The sequence below is a fragment of the Gouania willdenowi genome, chromosome 9 (assembly GCF_900634775.1).
Source record: "Gouania willdenowi chromosome 9, fGouWil2.1, whole genome shotgun sequence".
NCBI classification, from domain to species: Eukaryota; Metazoa; Chordata; class Actinopteri; order Blenniiformes; family Gobiesocidae; genus Gouania; species Gouania willdenowi.
Genome location: NC_041052.1, coordinates 12,032,530 through 12,056,583, shown reverse-complemented (window position 1 = coordinate 12,056,583; position 24,054 = coordinate 12,032,530). Strand labels below are relative to the sequence as shown.

Genomic DNA, 24,054 nt, shown 5'->3' with positions numbered 1-24,054 from the left:
CAGCTCTCTTTTGTCAAGCCAATGTTTTGAGTCCCTAATGTTATCTTTTTTTTAATCTTGCTCTTCTCTTCGACCGACTTTCTCCTCTACTGCTTCATCTGAGAGTACCTTGTTGGCGATATCCAGTATGGTTGATTGTGAGCCCTATATTTTAATTGGCAAAGGTTTTTACACCAGTTATCTTTCCTGATGCAACCTGTTTTTATGTATTCTGGCTTTAGATTTGCACCAATGCTACATAAGGTGTTTATTTGGAGGCTACATTAATAATTACCTGTCAGTAAAAAATGAAAAGGGTTGGTAAAGCTTCGCTAAACGATTTATTTCTGACAACCTCTCAAGATTAAATATTGCAGATTATGCCAGCGGGTGTTGGCAAAGATTCTGTGTTTTCCTAATGAGAAGCACACATTGCAATTCAGCACTGTTCTTTTAAGTTTGAAAAGGCTTTGACTTTTTAATTATTTTGAGTTCAAGTTCTTTTCAAAGACCCTTTTGTGTGAATTTCACCTCGAAGCTTTCAAGTATGACAAACTTTTAAAAAGGAAACACGGCAGTAAAGAGGAGGTTGGTTGGAATTTTAGTGGAAGACTTTCTCAAGAAGTTTTAAATTGACAACAATTATTACCTACTTTTGATTTAAAAAGATGATTCAAAGTTGGATGTCAACATGTTAATGTACTTTTTTTTTTTAAATGTTAAGCGACCCATCTTCAAATCACATCTCCAGGACATGGCAGCTTTGCAGGTGTTGAATGAGGGCATATGAAGGTCATCTGATTGGTTTTCAATGTGAAGTTTCTATTGTTGCTACTGGTACGAAGAGGCTGGTTGTGCATATTTAAGTACTGCGTTACGGGTAATTCATGTTACTTGTCCTTTGTATATGAAATGCTGGCTTTCTATGATCATTTTCACATTTTTGATGGCAGGTAAATGTTTAGTATTCATAGTGAAATATTGCTACTAATTCATTCAGAAATGTCTTTAAAGGTGCAGTCTGCAACTCTTATAAAAGTGACATTTTGTCATATTTGCTAAAGCTGTCACTATGTAAGGACAGTTTTACATCAAACTAGTAGTTTGTGTGAAAAAAACACTCATTGAGTCCTCCCTGCTGCTCCTGCAGCCTTTGGCAGATTGCCAGGATGCATCGCGACCGAGCAAAAAGAACCAATCAGAGCCGGGATTGTGTTTGATAGGCTGTCTGACAGCTGTTGCTCACAGGCCCCGCCCCTTTCCCGGGCTGTAGTGCTGTCTTTTTGACAGTGTATGGTGTGGAGTAGTAGAAGATGGAATTAGCAACTTTTCTGCTTGAAAGGTAATTACTGCTGCTTGATTTACATTATGTTTGATTTGTAATTGTTACACTAGAACTCTGTAGTGCATGTATTTGTTCATGGGCACGCAGCAGCCTCTGTGTGGCTGCTGTGACTCTGTGTTGTTGCTGCTGTTGCTGTGGTGTGTGCACATAGAGAGATAAGCGCTGCAGTAATATGGATTTAACAGAGCACGTTATAATACTGTGATGTCGCTGTCTGGCTAATGTTAGCTTGTTAGCTCCTCTGAGGGAGGGACTTTAAAAAGTTTGGAGGCAGGGCAAGAGAGCAGCGGGGAGGGAGGGGGAGAGAGGGATCTGGAAGTTGAGGACTGCATCTTTAAAGGAATATATATATTAACTTAGTTTTGCCTTGAAATACACATATTATTCATTAATATTATTTATTATACAACAGTTTGTTCCAATCATGGGATTTGATTGGACGACAGACATTCCAAGAGTGCTGATATAGAGCAACAACAGCACTGCAGTACTGCTGATTACTGTTACATTTTGGGCTACACACTGCAATAAACTGTCCCTATGTGCACACTACAGGTCTTAATGCACAATTCAGATTTTTTCAAAAATGTAGGTTTTTTTGTGTGTGGTCGTTCATATTACATATTAAATGCATCTTCCATCAGTTTGGAGTATGAACAGAATGCGACGCTGAAGTGACGCGCATGCGCAGAAGTGGTCCTAAGATGACGCATGAGCCCACAGCCACGTACTGTTTACGGAAGTAAATATGGAGGCGTCCACTGTAGGACTGTGTGTCACACTAAGAAATGTTCCTTCAAACAGAAGTCAGCACTTCATAACATTAAGGAGAGTGAATGTGATGCTGCTACATCTTTACAGCAGAGTGCTTGGATGGTGATGACATAGGAGTCAACAGTGGTGGGATAGGGATGTCAGCAGCTTCAACAATGTGGAGTTCATTAAAACCTAACAAACAAATCATAATCTCTTGTGACTTATCACTGTGAACTAATAATGTGCTTGTAGAACTGTTGTATAAAAGCAATATCACACTTGAGGTTGTGCTGTTGTGTGAAATGTCAGCACTGGTGTGATTCGGGGTGCACGGTGGCTTAGTGGTTAGCACGTCCGCCTCACAGCAAGAAGGTCCTGGGTTCAAGCCCTGGGGTGGACACTTGGGTCCTTTCTGTGTGGAGTTTGCATGTTCTCCCCGTGCTGCGTGGGTTTCCTCCGGGTACTCTGGCTTCCTCCCACAATCCAAAAACATGACTGTAAGGTTGATTGGAGTCTCTAAATTGCCCATAGGAGTGAATGAGAGAGTGAATGGTTGTCTGTGTCTCTGTTGCCCTGTGATGGACTGGCGCCCTGTCCAGGGTGTACCCCCGCCAAGCGCCCTATGAGAGCCGGAGATTGGCACCGGCAGACCCCCGCGACCCTGTTAAAAACGGGAATAAGCGGGTAAGAAAATGGATGGATGGATGGTGTGATTCGGTCGTAGATAATCACATCAGTGCTAGTATTTCATTACAACAGCACTCCCTCTCGTGTGGTATTGTTTTAATATACTATATAGTGGTGGTCGAGTGGTCAGAGGAGAAGACTGAGGGAGTTGAGGTTCCATGTTTGAATCCAGCAATGAGTTACCCTGGCCACCATTCTCAAAGTTCCCAGCAAGACCCTTAACCCTAACTTCTAACTTGCTCCCTAGGCTGCCTCCACATTTTCGATAAAATCACAAGTAGTCTTTCACTTCCAAAAGTGTACAGTTTGAAAGAGAAATTGTTTGAATTGTGCATTATAACCTACCCCAAGGAGGCAATCGTATCACTTGCGTTAATTTATTTGTTTTTGTCGTTCCGTGTTTGTTGCCTAAAGTGTTGCCTCCATCGACATTTGAAGGGGCGGGGTCTGCCAGTGCAGAGCCAGGGCATCAACAAGAGTAAACAAATTATTAATGGTAAATAAATATGAGCATGCATCCCTTCCTCTATTAATATATGCATGACTTCAACAGATTCTATTTTTTTTTTAATGATCAGTTACACTGGCTTGTTTTTTGCCCGTTTGAGCCGATCTTGTTGGTTCATTGTTTGTAGTTTTTATACGATTTAAACTGAGCTGGTCCTTTTCTCTTTCTTATCATTGATTTATCAATAATACAATGTTTTGTTGAGACTTTTAAAGTGATTCTTCAGATTACAGAGGATAAGTCATATAATATGTAGCTTGGTGTTTATCTTTTGTCGCCTCCGTATCTCACATTTACGGGACTCTTTCCTAATTGCTTTTCTTTCAGACGGAAAAAAGTTGGCTGTGTGAATGATCGAACAAGGGTGGAAACGGCTACAAATTACACGGTCAACGCTCTGATTCACTAACAAAAGCAGCTGAATTAGCTTTCTTGACTTGTTGGAAGCTATTAATACAGAACACAGAATACATTTCTGTGTATACAGCTGAAAAAAAGTCTAGTGGACATTCGTGTTTGGTCTATATCTTGCTAATTAAATTACAATAGGGCTTATAGAAGCCCTCCTAGCCTTTTTATTAACATTTTATTTGTAAGGATGGGAAGATGGCAACCGTTTTCATGCTGAAACAAAATGGAAACTTAATGCTAGATGAAGAAAAAAGCAGCCGCAATGCAAATGTTAGCTGGTAAAGAATAGGAATTATTGTCTGACAATGAAGTTCGACTACTTAAATGGTAATCATCTACAAAACGATTGCCATACTTTTGAAAAATGAGGGTATATTTTTGCTTCTGTAGAACATTTTCTATAATTTCTTTGACATTTCTTTATTCTTAGTTTTTTCTTTCTTTCTTGAAATTTAAGCTTAATCCTTACGGATAAAGGGTGAATCTCAAATTCTACCAAAAATGAAGCTGAAAAATAATCATCATCATGAAGTATAAAGTTAAAATGTACAAAGCCAAAATAAAGATCAAAAGATAATTTGTCATTAATGGCTACCAGAATGTTTAAATATGGGCTATTGGTGATTTTGGTTGTACTTTTTAAAAAAAATAGCAGTTGAAGCCTTAAAAGGGATTTCCAATGCAATATTTTTAAATAAATAGTATCTGCAAGCTGTAAACTTTCATTTTGTTAAATTCAATATAGTTCTTTCAACAATGTTAAAAGTTTAATGCAAAATGATGCTTTGAAAATTCAATTGAAGAGATGAATCAGCGAGTCTGAATATTTGCACAGATGTAACGATTAATCGTAAGGCAGTTAAGAATCGATTCATAGGTATCACGGTTCACATCGATACTCTGAATTGCAGTATTTTTTTTAAACAGCAGAGGGCGCTATATATTTATCCGTCTCTTGTCCAGAAGTGTAGGCGGCGGGCGGAATCTGCCACTACTTTCTTTCTGGCCGCCTTCTACTCTTAAACATGTTCATAAATCATTCCTTACCCCTTTAGCACCGAAAAAATATCTGTAATATTACGTGAATATCTGTAAAAGTCACGTTTTTCTATTAGTTCTGTGTGCTAGCGCATAGCATCTCTTCTTCACTGCAAGATATCTGCATGCCAACCGACCACTGGGTTACCAGTGCCTCTGCTGATCCAAACAAATATCTGACGTAAATACAGTGCAATGACTGTTTTTCTTATTTTTAAAGTCCAATTGTTAAGGCACAAAATACATTTTCAGTTGCACTTTTAAAAAGAAAAAGAACTATTATGCAGTTTTGCATTGTTTACTATAGAACCAGAATTTAAATTAATAGGCTTCTTCTTCATTTATATTATTCCTTTATTTATTTCATTCAAGATTTATTTTTAGTTAAATTGCATTGTTTTGAACAGTTTATCAAGGGATTTTTTTGACAATGAAAAATAAAAAGAATATAGTACAGTATCTCTTTTTTTCCGCCCAAAAAAATAAAGGAGTATTTTTCAGTCATGATTTGTCTACTGTCCCATTTTGTAAAATAAATCGTGATAGAACCCAGTATCGTGAACCCAGAATCGTGAATCGTATCGGGAGTTGAGTGAATCGTTACATCCCCATGCACAGGTATTTATTTTTGGGAGATGGATGGATTAGTAATTCACATTTGCATATTGTGAGCTATTACTGAGATTTAATATTCGATAAAGCCATTTTATTGATATGAATGTGATGGGAAAGAATGTTGCATTTTAAAAAGTCCCTACTGTGAAAAAAAATACATTGTTTTGAGCATTGTCTCACTCCTTATCAAAAAAGGTTTACTTTGTCTACAATCCATTACAAAAATGACTTCCCTTATTTATCTTGTCATATGAAATTAAGATACAATCATCAATTTGCACAGTTCTGCATTGAATTTCATTCAAGCTACAGGACTATATTGTACAATAGTACCTCAACAACAACCAAATAGATCTATCTTTTCTTTGTCTGTGTCCAGATCATACCCAAGGACAACGAAACCCGTTCTACTTTAATGTACAAGTACATCATCCATGAGGATTCAGTGCCTGTTAACAACAACAATGTCATCCAGGAGGACACCTATGAGTGGGCGCTGAAGAGCTGGTCTCCCTGTTCTAAGCCATGTGCTGGAGGTAATTCGTCCATACCCTACAAATGTAAATTGAGTGAAAAAATATTTTCTTCTACTCTTTTCATCACGTAATTGCCCTATCTTTTGTCCTTGGTCAAAAAAACCTGTCCCTGCATAATCAGAGCTGAAACTGAACAGTAATATGTCAATCTTAATGTTAATCATGTTAATCAGCTGACTGGTGTTTTGAAGCTCTTTTTCTCTTTTAATTCATATTTACTGAATTTAGGTGCTGTATCCATCAACCGCACACTTAATTTAATTTCCTTATTTTGATCATGTTAATGACGACTTTAAAACTGTTTAAAAATGAAAATAACATCAAGAAATGAAAACAAGACAGTAACTTAAATCTTCGAATTCTTAAGCATCTTTGATAACTTTAATTGCAAGCTCTGAAAAGATCGTGCGTGATACTCGAGGTAGTGTCGGGCAACATTTGTCAGAAGTCCTTCAATCCTCAACTATTGAGGAGTACTGTGTGCAGTGATGCACGATATTACAAATGCAATTTAATTTAGCAGACGCTATTATATATGTTTTATTTTATTTTTTTACATTTTGTCTGCACATGCTGTCATCACTACATGTAGTGCAATCTTTTAATGACAGCAATGCACGTTTTATTATTGCAATTAAATAAATGAATATGTTTTATTGCATAATTGTTACCATTGCCAGCCCTTCCTAAGGAAAGATAAGAAAAACTTCATTAAAGGGAGAATATAAAATGAGAGGGCAGTGTTACACCTAGGTGAGGGGGAAGGGAACAGGGAAGAGGGAGTCAGGGTAGGATAATGGAAGGGATGTGGAAAAGTCATTCATAAACATAACGTTACGTTTTTAATCACTTACATTAGAACAGTAATAAAGTGAAGTACAACACAAGCAGTCAGGGTTAAAGGGCCCATGTTACGCTAAATCAACGTTTCTGTGCTTTAAACATCATAAAGTGCTATTTGGGCTTCATACACATGCCCAAATTGTTTTTTTCATTGATTCCCTCAATCGTTAGAGGGTGATTTGCTCCTTTATTACTGCAGGGTGAGCCCAAACACCTCGCTCCAATTTGATGACGCGTTCTCACTTTGATGACAAATTTGACGCGGCACTGAGCTGGAGAAGCCGCGCCTCTCTGCCATGATTGACATGTAAACAGATACGCCCACAAAAATGAGCATTTTAGCATCCTTCACGCAGTGCTATGCATGTATTTTCTACAGTCTATATATGTGCCGGTGAATGCCCCGCCCCCTCGCTCTGTCTAAAATAACAGGCTTTGCATCCTTGATCAACCCATAGACGTCATGCTTGAAAATTAATGCAGGTACGAGGCACTCAATAATCTCAAAGTTGAATTATTTACTAAATTTACAGATTTCATCATAATAGCTCTAACACATAATTGCAAGTCAGTAGCAACTGTTTTAAGTAGGATAGGCTGTAATTTGAAGTATTTTTCTTATTTTGCACATGGAGTTATTATTGATGTTACCTCATTTTCAGCTTTTGTCTTTTTTAAATGTTTTTTGTTACTGGGACAGTGCATATTAATATACATTTTCTGTAAATATGCCAGAATTAGTCTAAGGGCTTTTTTTCTAAAGTAGTCCCCCGAGCAGCGTTAGGGTTCAGTGCCTCAGCAGTGCTCAAGAAGTGCCCTGGCACCTCTCCAGTTACCAGAACAACTTCCGTATTTTACGAACCGGCGACCCTCTGGTTCCTAACACATGTCCTATATGCTTTGTGAAGTATTGGAGATTGGTCAATAATCCAATATTGTGCATCACTACTAAGTAACTGACTTGGTCCGCACCATCTTACCTCCTTCACAGGCTGGCAGTTACACACTGTTGTTGTTTTTTTTATTATTAGCAGTATTCCGGTGTTACGCCGCCAGGAAATCATTCCTGCCTGTGGCAATCAAACTGTATAATTCATCGCTATAACCTCACAGCCTAATTGTTGTAAATATCTGTGTCATATTTGTACATTTTGTATTTTTTTGTAAATATCTATCAAATTTGTATATTATTATTATTATTATTATTATTATTATTATTATTATTATTATTATTATTATTATTAATAATAATCTTACTTTATTTTTTACTATTGTAATGTATGTGTATTTATTTATTTATTTTTAAGTCTTTTACTTAATTATACACTTATTTATTGTTTATTCTTTCTTTCGTCTTTGTTAAACGTTTTATTCTTTTATTTGTGATTTGTCTTAAGTGGCTGTAACGTAAGCAATTTTCCCCTGGGATTAATAAAGGAATTCTGATTCAAGTCTTGATTTAGAAGGTGAACTTACCTTCATCAGGTCACAGGCACTAGTTCTCGGATTGACAAAGCTTGCAATAAAATTCACCATAGATACTCATAAAAAGCTGAACAATAATAGTTTGTAATTATTTAATGTATTTTTTCTTCTTTTTTTTTCTTAGAAAATTTAAACTTGTACATCAACCATTATTAACTCGCATAATCTAGCTGCCATACTGCTGGATGTTAACTACATTGTAGTTGCAAATACCTTGGATCAGTCTGAAGGCAAGAAAGCTGTCATAAGGTTGAATTGTTAGTTTTAAAATGTATAGTCTTCAGGGATTTTTCACTAAATTTTTATTAATTTTCTTTCTGCATGCAAAGCCTCGTCTCTCAAATAATGAAATTATCAGAAATACATAATACATAGAAAATCATGAATGTAGTTATATTCCATTAAAAAAACGTTTTCATGTGAGCAATCATCAACAAAGATGGTGGGAAAAAAACCTACTTTTAACAGGAAAAAAAACTCATGAGAACCAGACAATGCCATGACCAGTTGGGGTTAGTGGAAAGAGTAGAGAAAAGAAAAGGATGCAGAGAGAACTTCAGAGTATCATAAAAGAATCAAACCCTGAACCACAGACTAGACCTGGTTATCTCCAATGCCAGAATACCTCCAGTGAAGTCCAAATAAATACAAGCCTCTGTATTAAAACTAGGAGCTGGCTCCATATACAGTATGTGGAGCCTGATAGCTGAACACTATTCTACTTTATTGTTCTGTGGGAACAAAGTGTTCTGCTGGGATAATAGGGCACTAATAGCTCTTTGAAATATACTGGAGCTGAAAAGAAGGAAGCTGAGAAGAAACGAACCCTGGAGCTGTTCCTTCTGCTTTAGTGTATATTGCCTAATGACCAATGATTCACATTTTATTCTCTATTAGGTTTTCAGTACACCAAGTATGGTTGTCGAAAAAAAGGAGACGCCAAAATGATTCATCGCGGCTACTGCGAAGCCAACAAGAAACCGAAGCCCATCCGCAGAATGTGCAACCTTCAAGACTGCACGCAGCCACAGTGAGTACTGACCCCATGTTCTTCTGTTGTTTTCAAAAAGTGAAGAATAAGGTAACTACATGAAATTGGTTTCTTTTTCCATGAATTGCATCAAAGTTTACAGCTCCACCATTGAAAGTATTGTACATTTTAGAAAGCCATTTGTTCCAAATTATATTTTCAGCTGCGTTTATTGCTCTGAAACTGTTTTATTTGAAGTGTTTTTGTCCTTAGCTTGGTTGGAAATAAGAAAACACTTTTTCATCAAGAATAATGAAAGCATAAGCTGAGGTCTCTACATTTTTACAACATTAATTTCTTTCCTCCAATCATTTTTCCGGGGCTAGATTTCCACAGTTTGTAGCACCACCAAGGAAGGTGGTAACGATCCCAGCATTACACACAGACATGCCGCTGCAGCAAACTTATCACAGGAAACAAAAGGCAACGAAAAGAACAATTGTTTAATGAACCAGTTAACCGTTTAGGTGTCAAAAATAAATCATATAAAACTGTAGTCTATAATAACAGCCATCCAAGGACAAAGTGGTGTCATAAATGTGTGTGTGCTGTGCAGGGAAGACCTGGGCACCTGCTGCTCCTTGTACTATCACCTCCAATTCAACGACTTCAAATTTAATTTTGAGCTTTTGATCACTCCGTCTCTCTTTATTTTAGATCTTAGTCAATCTGGCCCTTGGTATTTCCGCTCCTATCGAGTAATCTGACTGAAAATGCAGGTCAGTGCAGCATTTGATGCCACAATCAGCCATCTTACTAGTTACAGACCCATACTGTACATGCATTCCAGCTGAACAAGGAAGACGCCATAAAACGGATAAGTCCCCTCTCACATTGTTAACATATAACCATGGACCTCCACTGTCTGGGTCAACCATAAAGATGGAGGGTTGGCTCCCTCCCAATAGGAGCCTCCCCCCTCGTGTCTGCTGTGTTGGGTCCCAGGGCTGCCAGCTCAGTCAATGTAGATATATTATTCCTCTTTTGTTGTTATTATTATTACTATCATTACCATCATTATTATATCTTATTTCGTTATTAATATCAATCAAGAAAATATCTAAAAAAAAAAAGAGCCTTGTATCAGATGTATCTGAAATAAGGCTGATTATCTTTTTGTCTTTGCTTTATGTATTATTCACACAGGTTAATTGGAAAATACTGCTGTCAATACTGACACTTGACAACACTTGTCTTTATAGGGTCTCATTTAAACCCTATTACCATGTAGATAACGTTATGAACATTTCTTTTTTGCCACTTGAAAAGAAAAAAATAACGCATTTGTAATGATCCCTTTTGTTCATTCATGGGGCACTGTTGACCCACTTCTCTATCGTGGTAGTGTTTTGCTTGTCTGCATTGACAGCTTTCTTTAAGAGACTGTTGTCACATTTGGGAGAGTGTTATCGATTCAGCCCGTCTCTGTGAGAAAGTTTGGATGGACTCCAATTAGAGCACTTAGGCTTTGTGCTAAAACAGGAGACATGTCAGCTCTCCATGTCATTTTCTATCCTCTGGAGGTGAGAGGAGTGTGCAGAGATATTCTTTACATCACTGCTTTAATACTCTATTGTAGTGTTTCTCAAATGGGGATGCGTGTACCCCTATTGGTACGTGATGGCACTACTTGAGACACAGAGGGAGGAAAATTAACATTATATTGGGGTTATAATGTTCATTTTAGTTGAAAAATGATAATCACACTGAATATTAATGGCAAATCAAAAAAGGACAACAAAGACATCCTAAATGAAAGAAAAGCACACAAGATCACAACAAAATAGACCAAAAATAACAGCGAAACATGCAAAACAACATAAGAAACAACCGGACGACACCAAACAGAACAGACAAACAACAACAGAATGCACAAAATGACACCAAAAACACACAAAATGCTGATAAAAATGATCTTGATTAGAAAAAAATATAAGAGTTAGTCTTGGTTCCACATCAGGAGGGAAATGAATGTATATGATAAAAACTATAGAAATAAATAAATTTAGGAAGCACTAAATATCGTTAAATCTTTTTTTTTTTTTTTTTAAATCGGGGCTTTCGCCTTTAATTGGCCATGTAATGTTAGTACATTAATGGAATTTGTCCTCTGCATTTAACAGAGGATGGGTTAAATGCAGTGGACAAATTCCATTAATGTACTAAATTTTTCTTATTTACAAAATGAGATTCTTCAAAATGTGTGTTCTCACTTGTTCATTCCATCGTTATTCTCTATAGTTGTTTTTTTTTTAGAGAATTCTGAGTAAAATGTTGTCGTCAGACAAAAGGGGTACTTGGATTCAGAAATAAGAGAAATGAAAGTACTTGAGCCAAGGAAGTTTGAGAACCTCTGACTATTACACATTCAGTTAAATATTCAAGGCAAATCACAATCTTGATTTCTTTTTATTGTGAAAAGCCATCTGTGCTCTCTTTGGTGGTAGATCGTTGTGTTTCAGATTTAAATAGACAATTCTGCCAAAATATTAGTTGAACCCATCCAAACATGACATAAATATTGAAATGTTGTTCACACGTCTTTTAATTATTGACCTCTTTTCTGCACTCTCATGCACAAAACAGAGCTTATTATTCACCCATTTTTGCACATTTTCATATTGTTACGACCAAAGTGATCATTTACAACCGCCATTGTCACTATGACCCCTAATAGTGATTTTGATTTCCGCTGTGTATTGATTTTATAAATAGTATAGATTTGCTGCTTTTGATTAAAACAAATGCATATCTTTACAAGCACAGAATACAAAGTTAGTGTACTTTTATATAAATTGGTTGTGTTTTGAAGAGCATTTGAGAATATATGCTATTTTGAAATTCATTTTTGCCATTACAGGCAACAATGCAGTACAGTAAATCCAGTTCATTGTAAGTTGGTCACAGATAATCATGCGACCCTTTAGAAGTAAATAATCGCTGTTCAGCACTAACTTATATTTAGCTGGCCCTCATTAGACATAGAGCTGGACTTATTTAAAGTTCCTTTAATCATCTTTATGCACTTTTATGCACTATGAAAGTGAACATGGTACAAATATAGTTCAATTTCACAACAGCAAAAAAGATCTCATTTATTCTTAACATTTGAATATAACAGTGAATGTACACATAGACAGACATACACACACAAATACCATATAAATAAAAAACTATCTATACTTATATAGTATAACCTTGCTATGTAACTCATTCCTAATTTATTATATTAAAATTATATTTGTTTTTCTGCCAGGGAGAGGAATTTTATTGCCTTTTCCTCACTTGTGGCCCACAGACTCCACTTTCTATCCTTTGTTTACTTGGAGAAAATCAAGGTCACATCAGTTGAGAGGTTCTTCAGACAATTTTAATAAGACTTGGGGCCCTTTTCTCTCCTTAGTCAATAATATGTCATCTTTGGAAGACTAATTTGACAGTTCTGTGGAACAGGATATTAATGGGTTTTACCAACCAACTTGGAACACAATGCCTTTGTATGTGATCAGTGTAATTTATGTGAAATAACTGAGAAGTTAAAAGTAAATGTATGGAGAAAAATATGATTTTATTGACATAAAACAGTGTATGTTTGAAGAAAATGCAATAAAACAATTGTAGAAGTTTATTTACGGTTAATGTCTGGAGGATTTAAAACACAAATATACAGATATGTCTGCCAAGATTTAGGAATTTGTCATTTATTTGTAAAATCTATCAAGAGAGAATGCATGTGATTGACTAGTTATGCCTGCCGAGGCCTGAAGGGGAGCTCTCTTTCACGTTGCCTCATGGCGCGTTCACACCAAACGCGTCCAAAGCGTCAACAGCATCAGGTTTACATAGAAAATACTGTATATGGTGGACGCGCTTCAAGAGGTCAGAGGTCCCGCTGCGCATCCCGCGCCTCCTGTGCGGCGCGTTTTAAAGCTTTTCTGGCGGCGGACGCTGTGCGTTTTGAGATTTCAAGCTTTTGACGTGCGTCCGGCGCCTCCATCGTGGCCATCGCTGGAGTTGGGATTGTTGAACCTCTGGGGCATATCACGGCGCATCGACCAATCGGGAGCTTTTACCATCCGTGACATATTCAGAATAATGAAGGGAAAAAAAAAAACACTAACCCGAGGCGGAGACAGATGGACAGACGCTCTTCTGCTGGAATATTGCACCTGTAGTTGGGGTCCTGGTGGAAGCGCCGATGCGGGTCAGCAGGATGTCAAACTGGACACTGCAGAGACGGAAGTAGCGCTCAGGGATGTGCAGTCAGGGTAGGCACCCAGTTACATTTTAAAATCCTGGTGCTGACCTTCAGAGCCTTGCATGGCCAGGCTCCCTCCTTCATTAGAGACTTGTGTCCTTATACCCCCTCTCGGAGGCTGAGGTCTCTGGATCAGAACCTGCTCATGGTCCCTCGGACTCATTTCAGGACCAGAGGAGATCGCTCCTTCCAGGCCTTCCTTGCGCTCACTTGTTTCTGTTGATGCTTTTAAGAGCAAACTGAAAACCTATTTGTTTCAGAAAGCGTTTTAATTCCACTGGATTAAAGGTTGTTTTATGACCATCATATTTTGTGACTGTAAATGTACTTTGTATTTTTATTGTAATTCTGTGAAGCACCTTGTGACTTTCTGTCTGTGAAAGGTGCTATACAAATAAACATTACTTACTTACTTACTTACTTACTAGTGGGCGGGATAACACTACAAGCAGGATGACAGCGCTCGAGACCTTCAGCAAAAGTAAGGTCAGAACATTGTTTGTATTTTCCACAGTGAATGGTACAAAAGGAAGGATTGGCTTTGTGGATGCGCCTCACTGAGGCTGTTCCGAGTGTTTCTGTATTTCCAACCTAAACAAAGGATGTGCTGCCATGTCATGAGATATATCTTGTTGGGAGTGTATGGAGGCTATTGATTAATTGTTTTAGTTTGTTTAATGGTGTTTTACAATGTTGATTTTGTTAGATCAACACTTGCCATTGGTGTCGACATTGGTTGTCTCGATTTGCAACGCCCCTCCCACCCAACTCTAGTGCACACATACAACATGTATACCTAAATTTACATATTATTTCTCTGTATAATATAAATTTACATTGTTATGCGGATGATGCACAGCTTTATCTCTCAATGAAATCAGACATAACTAATCAGTTATTAAAACTCCAGCCATGTCTTAGAGACATCTCATTCATCACATTTCTCCTTCTTAACCAGGATAAAACTGAAGTGATTTTATTTGGTCCAAAACACCTTAGAGAGAAATTATCAGAGAAAATAGTGTCTCTGGATGGCAGGTACTAACACGAGAGAGCATATTTCTCCAGTAATGGCTTCTCTTCATTTGATTCCTGTAAAATCTAGAATAGAGTTTAAATACCTCCTGTTAGCATACAAAGCTCAACATGATCAGGCTCCTGTGTATCTTAGAGACCTGTTCGTGCCCTATCGTCTAGGCAGAACATTCTGCTCTCAGTCTGCTGATTTTCTTGAAGTTCCTAACGTGTCTAGAAGTAGAACAGGAGGCAGAGCTTTCAGCTATCATAGTGTAAGGCAAGGCAAGGCAAAGGCACTTCATACACAAGGCAACTCAATGTGCTTTACATGATCAAAAAGTGCAACAGAAAACATTCAACAGCTTAAAGTCTACAAGAACATCAATTAAAATCATCAGTAAAATCATTTGCCATCATCAAGCACATTACATTAACAATGCAGTATCACCATGTTTACTGTGAGCTCTGGCCTCCACTATCTGACCTGTGTCCATAGATCTGAGAGAGGGTTCATACCTGACAAACATCTCACTGATGTATTCTGGACCAAACCCATTCACAGATTTATACAGATTTATATTTTTTCTGTGCCTATTCCTCGCCCTCCGAGGGCTCTCTTTTCTGTTTCAGGTGTCTTGATGTTGGAGCTGGTGGTTCCTGATTGATGGTTCATGGCTCAACTAGCCTGGGACATATGGATGGCCTATCCTTTTCTGTTCACAATCCCCAACCAGTTGAAGCGAATGGCTGCAACCTCTGAACCTGGTTCTGCTGGAGATTTCTTTCCTATAAAAAAGAGGGAGTTTTTTCTTCCCACTGTGTTGCTAAATGCTTGAACATGTAGATCTTGTTGGGGTTTTTCTTTCTTACTATGGACCATATATTTTGTTAAGCGCGCTGAGATGACTTTGTTGTAATTTGTGCTATATAAATAAAGTTGAATTGGGTTGTATTTCCACTGGTTTTACTTTATCTTTGTATACCTGTTTGTCTCATATCATTTTGTTGTTTTACTATTATTATTATTATTATTATTATTATTTATTTATTTTTTTTTTTGTGTATATCTTATATGTGGGTTGTATGTATCTTGAGAAGAGTATATGTAAGAATATATATGACCCAAATTTACACATTATTTCTGTCTATTTCTACTGGTTTTATGCTATCGTTGTTTACCTGTTTGTCTGATATAATTTAGTTTTTTCGCTATTATTATTCTATTTTTATTTTTTTTTGTGTATATATATATGTGTGTGTGTTTGTGTGTATCGGGAGTATATAATGTGAGGTTTTTGTGTTTAAAAATAAGAAAAATGGGTTGTATGTACCTTGATAATAAAAATAAATTAGAAGAAAAAAAAATTACATTTCGCTCCTAATGTAGTTTTCTCTCTGTTCATTTTCAGATGGATCTCTGAGGAATGGGAGCACTGTACAAAAACCTGTGGGAGTCTAGGATTTCAGATCCGGACGGTTCGATGCGTGCAGTTCCTCCATGATGGGACCAACCGCTCCGTCCACAGTAAATACTGCAGCGGTGAGAAGGCGGAGAATCGGAGGCCCTGCAACAGAGTGCCCTGCCCCACCCAGTGGAGGACCGGAGCCTGGACAGAGGTAAGTGTCGTAAATCACAACAAGATCAAAGGTCTTCTATCAGAGGAATACAGGATTGTACCAATGCAACTGTTTGGGTACATCATAATCAATTACAAAATGTATTATTTCAAATTATTTTGTGTTTTTAATCAAGTTTAATCTAATAATAAGTCTTGTAAATACCAGTTAAAATGTAAATGTACGGTGTACATTTTAGTACATCCTCAGGTCTCAGAGTGAGGTATCAGGAAAACCTCTGTCATTTGTCCGACCAAACGGACTCATGACTCAGCAAAACCTCCGTCAAATCTCACTTGTCGAACCAAGTGCCGTTAAATGCCACGGCGTCAGGCTTTAAAATCAGACTTGACGGACTTAGGCCGTAAAACACGACATGACATTGTATTTTGAAGAAACCGGAAATACACATGACGTCATCAATATGTGCCACTTCGGATAAGAGAGTCAGTTGAAAGCTGTTATTTAATTTATTTGTTTTTAAAGGTTAAATTATATCAACGTTTGATTTAACTATGTTTTTATTAATCAAACAACACGTTCATATTGTCAGTGCCCAATCCTTTTGTGAGCCTGAACTTTTTGGATCCTTTCAACGCGTGCGTGAAACACGTCTCCGTTTGTTTGGCCTATTTTACCGCTGTTCGTGTACTATTTATAAGGTTGAAACTTTGCTATTTAAGAAGAATTTGAAGTTCGTGTTTTTTGTATCGGACGTTGCATAAACAGTTTGTACTTGTAATGTATATTTGATGTGAATATACATATACTGTTTACATTTGATGTCAGCTGTATATTGTAGATGCTTTACAAAACATAGTAAAACACGTAAAATGAATTTATGTTTTGAGTGAATTCCGATTTGTTTTTATTTTTAATTAACAACACCACAAAAGAGTCACATATTTACATGCGTACTATTAGAATATTTAACAAATGTCGTATGGTCGGTTTACATTCAAATATCACATCCCAGGAGCTCTGTCATAAAGACTGCGAGTGAAGGAAGTGATGTCGTCTACGCACGTGTGTTGAAGGATCTGAAAGGATCAGGCTCTGACAGATAAGAAAATAAATAAAAAGAGCAAACGGCTTTTCAACTTACGTCGTCATGTGTTCTTTCACTTCCTTCAGTCGTCTTGTGAACTTTTGATCCTTCAAAATATAACGCCATGTTGTGTTTTAAGGCCTGAGGCCATTGAGTCTGATGACTTTTATTTTTAATCCCGAGGCCGTGCCATTTGACGGCTCTTGGTTTGACAAGTGAGGTCGTTAGATTTGACAGAGGTTTTGCTGAGTCATGAGTCAGAGAAATATCTGTCATCTTCCGACCAAACTGATACCTCACTCTGAGACCAGAGGGTGTCCTAAAATGTACACCGTATAAACAGCGTTAGAAAGCCATGTTTTTCGCCCCTAGTTTGTGGTTTTGAAAGGATTTTTGGTACAAATTTGAAACATGCCTTATTTCAACAATCTTGTTTTGTGAGCATGTAAATTGCTGCACTGAATTAAAACATGAAACTATAGGGTCTATATCTTGCTGTGAGGTGGGTTAAAAGCTAATGAGGCGTGATTCAGCCTGTCCACGGTTGATTTGTGGGTCTGATTTTCAATAACATCATTTGAATAGAGCTTGCTAAAAGATGTATACATATGCATAGCGTCCACTGAGAATGAACCTATGAATATCTTTTAACCATATATTTACGCATGACCTCTTTTAATGTGGGTTTAAAGGATGTGCTAATAAGATTTGACAGTAGAAGAACCTTCATAATTTAAACATTTGCATTTTAATCTGTTTTATTCTTAGTATTCTTGAATTAATAGGACTCATAGACCTCAAACAGAATTTTGAAGACTTGTTTAAGACTTATTAGTACATTATATACTATAGTTAATAATATTTTGAATGTGTGATTAGCGTGTTTACTACAAAGACTAGAAGGCTAAATTATAAATAGGCAAGTTTCAGTATAGAATACTTTTAAATGAGCTTAATAAATACTGTAACTACATATTAGAAACATTTTCTTTTAAATATATGTAAAGATAAGTATTTTTTACATTGATTAGTTTTTAACCCATTATCTGGTCAGCCTGCTATCTATCCAAAATAATTTAAGACACAATGAAGGAAACATACAGTACATATAAACCATAGATATGTTGTGAAACTCTACACTAGTACTGTATAATTATATAGTGCTACTAATAGTACATATTTTTTAAGTTTATACAAGACAGCACCTCTTTGGCCAAATATATCCTCTTTGAATTTCATTCAGTTTTTCTAATTTCATGGTTATCCTACAATTTTATATTTTTGCACTATAATTTATGCTGGTATTTTAATTTACTTTCAGAAAAACTGACCCTCTGAAAAATATCGTCAATAAATCCAATAAAAAACAAATGATTAATCAGTGCTTATGTTGTAGATTTTATTTGCAGGTTGATACTTTTTTGCGGATATCAGACCAATATCCAGGGATGGACTGGCCATCTGGCATACCAGGGGCCGTCGACCCCAAGTGGGCTGGTCTGGTCCACTAGGTTTTTTGTTTTGATGAGTTTGTAGAAGCAAACATGGTAACAGTTGGCCAAAAGTGGTGAAAACGTGGCAAGAAAAGAGTGTAAAGTGAGTAAAATGGGCCAAAAGCAGTCAAGAGTGGCCAAAAAATAGACAAATAAATAGGAATTGGGTAGTATGTAATGGCTAAAGTTGGCTTAAATGGGCAAAATGTGGCAAACAATAGTGAAAAAGAGCAAACATGTGGAACAAAATGTAGAGTAAAAAGGAAACAAGTATAGATTTAGTGGCCAAAAAAATTAAGGAGGGTACAAAAATTAGATAAGAACTCGCAAAAATTGTCAAAAAATAGGGAAAAAACAGATTATCAGTTTTTTAAAAGCGGCAAAAATGAAACAAAAGAAGTTGCAAAATGGCCAAAGAAAGCAGGTAAAAAGGGGTTTTCTGGGGGAATAATAATACAAATTAAAACATAAAGAGCCACACGTTGAGAATCACTGACTTGATAATGGCTTCTTTGTGGTGTCGCTGATGATGTAATGGGCTCCCCTGCAAATATCAATATCATTTCTGGATTCCCTTAATTTGTGGTATGCGGCTGTGACACTCTAGCAATACCTATTTGCTAAGTGTCAAAGATTGTGTTATAATCATATAATAATATATATAATAAAATCCTAGTTTAAGTGAAAAACTGAAAGTTACATTTATTTTTGTCCTATCAAACAAAAATGTCCAACTTTTGCAGTGTTGGGAGCATAAGGAAATGATGGATTACAACACTGGATACAGAAGGAGTCTCTGAGTTTAGTTCCTCAGTGAGAGTTGGAATGGAGGTCACGATTAAAAGATGGATTGAATAGAAGGTCTGTAGTAAAGCAGATGCTTGGCAAGTCTAGTGGAAAATCTCTCGGTTTAGCAGTGAATCTATATCCTAATTGTCACGTATTGTTGTGAACTCTCTGTAATGACGGAAAGGAGGAGGACACGTCGGTGAAAGAACTTTTCTCCTGAATTCAATCAATTTCATCATCCAGCTCATAACAAGCCACTTTTTTTGCTGTTTGGTGTGCTATACATCTGAATATTTAGCAGCTGTCAACGTGGGGAGCCTTTCTCTACCATTTGACGTTTTTCTACTAACCATAAGAATCATGTTCATCAAGCTTCTTTCTTTTTCCTGCCTCAATAGTACGTTTGAATGATCAATTAGCATAGCACAGTGGTTCTCAAACTTTTTGGCTCACGTACCCCCTTGTGTCCGACTACTACGTTTTGCTCAGAATTCTGTGCAAAACAACTACAGAGCATAATGATGGAATAAGTCAGTGATATTAACACACATTTTAAAAAATCTCATTTTGTAAATAAGTGCAATAAAACTTTCTTTAGTGCTTTCTGAATGTAATTTTTTTGGTTTTTACCATTTCCGGTCATCTCCCTCCTAATGTGGGACCAAGACTGATCCTCTTATTTTAAGTTCATGTTCAAATCAAGATCATTTCTATCATCATTTTGTGTGTATTTGGTTTCATTTTGTGTATTTTGCCTGTTATTTTTAATATTCAGTATATTTTTCATTTTTTTGTGTGTTTTTTTTGTCATTTTTGTTTGTTGCTGGTATTATTTAAATTGTTCTATCTCAGTGTTTGTGTGTTTTTAGTGTCGTTTGGTTGTTTCTTATGTTGTTTTGTATGTTTCTCTGTTATTTCTGTGTATTTTGTAGTGACCTTGTGTGTTTTTCTCTCACTTAGTGTGTCTTTGTTGTCATTTTGTGTGTCGCAGGTAATGGTAAGTGTATTTTTCTCTCTGTGCGTGTCTTTTTGGTGTCATTTTGTGTGTTTTGTTTGTCATTTGTCTGTTCCTTTTATTATTCAGTCTATTTTTCTCTTATTTTGTGTGTTTCTGTTGTCGTTTTGTTAGTTGCTGGTAATATTCAGTGTGATTATCATTTTTAACTAAAGATAATTATAAAACCCCATATTTTTAATGCTTTCATTTGTAATATTTTCTCCCTATCGCTCTCACGTATCCCCCTGTAGTGCTATTGCGTACCCCTAGGGGAACACGTACCCTCATTTGAGAAGCACTGGCATAGCAGTCAAATTAAATAAAGTATTGACTTAATGAGTTAATGAATGAAGTATTTCATTTATGGTGAAAAACTACATTTTAAGAAATACTTAGGATTGTTTTCTTTCTTCTTCACCCATTTTGGTAAAATGTGTGTTTTTGTATTAAAGTTTGTTCTCCTCTACAGTGCTCGGTAACATGCGGAGAAGGAATTGAAAGACGCCTGGTCACTTGCCGAATCGGAGACCAGTGTAATGGAGAGAAACCTGAGAATGTGAGACCTTGCAGAGCTGCGCAGTGCTATGGTAAACGTGTCTTCTATGAATTACTCGCGAGTTCTCATATGCCTTTCAGCATGGGGTAGGCCATCAGTGATCAGAAAGAGTCATCGGCGGAAATCTAACAGCGCTTTTGATGTACTCAGCCAAGAAATGGCCCAGTGGGGATGATTCATCAAATACTTAACATAACATGAAGACTGAATAGGGAGTTTAAATGATAAACTTCAACTTGTAATACATTCTGCTCGTGTTGAGTGTCCCTGTTTCACCTAGTCGTGGTGGAATGGATTACTGAGGGCAACAGAGATCATTATCAATCAATCAATCAATCAATCAATCTTTATTTGTATAGCGCCAAATCATAACCAATGGTATCTCAAGGCACTTTACAGTAGAGCAGTCTTAAGGACGGACTCTTCATTTTATGGATACACACATATGCATATATACGTATATACACATACATATGTATCCCACACCCAACATGAATTCATCATGGCGGCAAGGAAAACCTTCTGTTAAGCAGCAGGAACCTTGTGTGGATCCCATTCCTATGATGAACAGCCATCCACGTTATGCTGTGTTGGGTGTGTGCAGAGGAAAGGGTGGAGACAGAGCCGCTGAGTCTCTGTAACAAGACAAAGAAGCTGCTATTTATGTATCTTTCCTTTTATGTTAGAATTTAGGAGTATCAAGGCACAAGGTTGGATCGTCTGATCTAAAGCTATAACAGTAGCACAAGCATCAATGCATTTAACTTAACTCAGTGTGGAGATTAAATATGCTGCCGTTTGACTGGAAGGTTGTGAGTTTAGATCCAGGCTTCTACATTTCTCATTTAGGACTTGATCTGATTCTATGTAATGGTTTCATGGATATCGGTCATTGTTTTTTACTTGTTTCTATGTGCCTTTCTTTCCTTTAAAGAGTAGTAATATATTGTATTTTATTTCAGTAGTTTGAGAAATTCATTGTATATCTTTAATCTCACTGCAGTTCCATCCATATTATAGGCTGATTTTTAATGATAGAATAAGAAACGTATGGGTGGATAATCTGCTTATTAAGTAAGTAATAATTATTTCTGTTCGACACACGTCAAAAAAGAAGGCAGGCTAAATAATGGAATGGAATATCTATGAAATATGGGTCAATACAATTTTCCATAATGACATATGTTAAATTATCGAGTAATTTCAGTAATTGCAGTTTATTGTGAAACCATTAGTGGATCCCTATATCTAAGAGTGTAGTTGTATCTCTTCAAAAAAAAGATTGGATGGATAAATAATACATTTTCTTCACGAGCCGATGATTTAAATTCATTAAAAGCAGATGGAGTGAAAATTGTCTGTGAACCAAGAAGAGAAGAGTGTATAGCTGAAATGTGTGGATGCACTCGTCATTTAAAAGCTGTACTTCTGTAATGGATCTCCTTCCAAATGCTGTTATTTTTCCTCACTGATGCACTGAATGCATTTTTTATGCGTATTTGACTTTCAGATGAGCCCTGCAATGGAGACAAGTCAATATTCTGCCAGATGGAAGTCTTGGCAAGATACTGCTCCATACCTGGTTACAGCAAACTCTGCTGCGACTCCTGCAGCCGGCGGATTGGAGCTCTGTCTCAGTTCACTGATGCGGCAGAAAACGAGGAACACGTTCGCTTCGGATCAGCCTCCCAGCTCCGCGAGACTCTAACGGCCTCGAAGCGCACCGGCACCACTCGTAATGGTAAACAAAGCACAGGGAAAGCGTCCAATCCAGGGAAACGCACTACCACCACCTCAGCTTCGACTAAGAAAACTCAGTCAAAGATTAGTCCAGCAGCGAGGAGAGTTCCCCGCAACGTGGACAGGAAGCTGCTGACTCTGAGACCTTTTCCTCTGGGAGATGTTCCAGAGTTTGAGAGATCAAGCAGCTTTATGGACAGCTCCGGGCCGACCGCTTACTCAGGGGTGGAGAGATGAGAGCGGTAGCATATCTTCCATGGAACTCCTAATGTACAGTCTTAAAACCAGCTTGATCCTGAGTCTTCTCTCACCAAAATGCCCCCAAAGAGCAAGAGGAAAAGTGCTGGCTCACTTGGATTTTTGAAATATATTATTTTCCCTCTGTAACTTTAATTTCTAAGCACTCAATAATACTTTCCATTGGCGGTATTGGCTCTGCACCGCTCCGCACTCCTCAATTTCGGGATCCAATACTGTATTTCCAGAGCGTTTCCATTGCGCACCAACCTGACACAGGGAACTCCCAGACTCCACGGATTTTCACTTTTGTGCTGTCATCCTCACAAGATCGCTAACAAAAAGAAATGGCGGCCAAATGCTTCCTCTCTGTGCGTGAGTTGATGACTCTAAGCCGTCATGATTCTCAGACCCAATCAGTGTCAGCTTTGAGTCTACGCAACACCAGGTATCACAGGGGAGGTACTTTTTCCCAGTTGAAACGTGCAAAAAGAGAGTAGAGCTGATACCGCCAGTGGAAATGCACCATTAGAATCATTTTTGAATGAATAAGGAAGCATTTATAAAGAAGCTTCTTTATTCATTCAGATAAAGTAGCACATGTCATTAAGGTGAAAGTTCCCAACAAAGCGTATTCCAAAGACGGAAGCCTCTTCTCATCGTTGTGTTTTTTGGAAAGGGTTGTATAAAATGGTCATGTATCATACATACGTGCAGAACATAACTTACTTTGAACAAAACCTGTTCCAGTAGCTGCAGGTTTTTGATCACTTCAGGCAATATTCTGGTCTGATTTAAATCATGTTTCTCATATTACCCATAAATTATATTTTTAAAAAAAAGCATACTTAAGTAATTGGAATTGATCTACAATTAACCTATGAATGCAAAATAGACCAGATTGAGGAAACCAGCTAATCAGAATTCTGGTTTTAGCTCAAGGCGATTTCATCCACCACACAAGCCTCTGCTGTCAACTTTCAGCACTGTGATAGCTTAGCTAACACACTGGCAGTTTGGTCATTTATTAACAGATGGAGGAAAAAAAAGGATTTGTTGTTATTTTTGT

General features: G+C 37.2%; 1 protein-coding gene across 1 annotated transcript in view; it reads left to right on the top strand.

Moving 5' to 3' along the window:
• adamts3 (ADAM metallopeptidase with thrombospondin type 1 motif, 3) overlaps nucleotides 1-23,756 on the top strand; it is a 208,010-nt gene extending 184,254 nt beyond the window's left edge. The window contains exons 19-23 of the mRNA XM_028457181.1: nucleotides 5,719-5,875; nucleotides 9,101-9,233; nucleotides 15,918-16,125; nucleotides 20,922-21,039; nucleotides 22,519-23,756. Of these exons, the coding sequence (XP_028312982.1) occupies nucleotides 5,719-5,875; nucleotides 9,101-9,233; nucleotides 15,918-16,125; nucleotides 20,922-21,039; nucleotides 22,519-22,985 (1,083 nt within the window). The 3' untranslated portion in view covers nucleotides 22,986-23,756. The remainder of the gene's footprint in view (nucleotides 1-5,718; nucleotides 5,876-9,100; nucleotides 9,234-15,917; nucleotides 16,126-20,921; nucleotides 21,040-22,518) is intronic.
• Nucleotides 23,757-24,054: the final 298 nt, after the last annotated feature.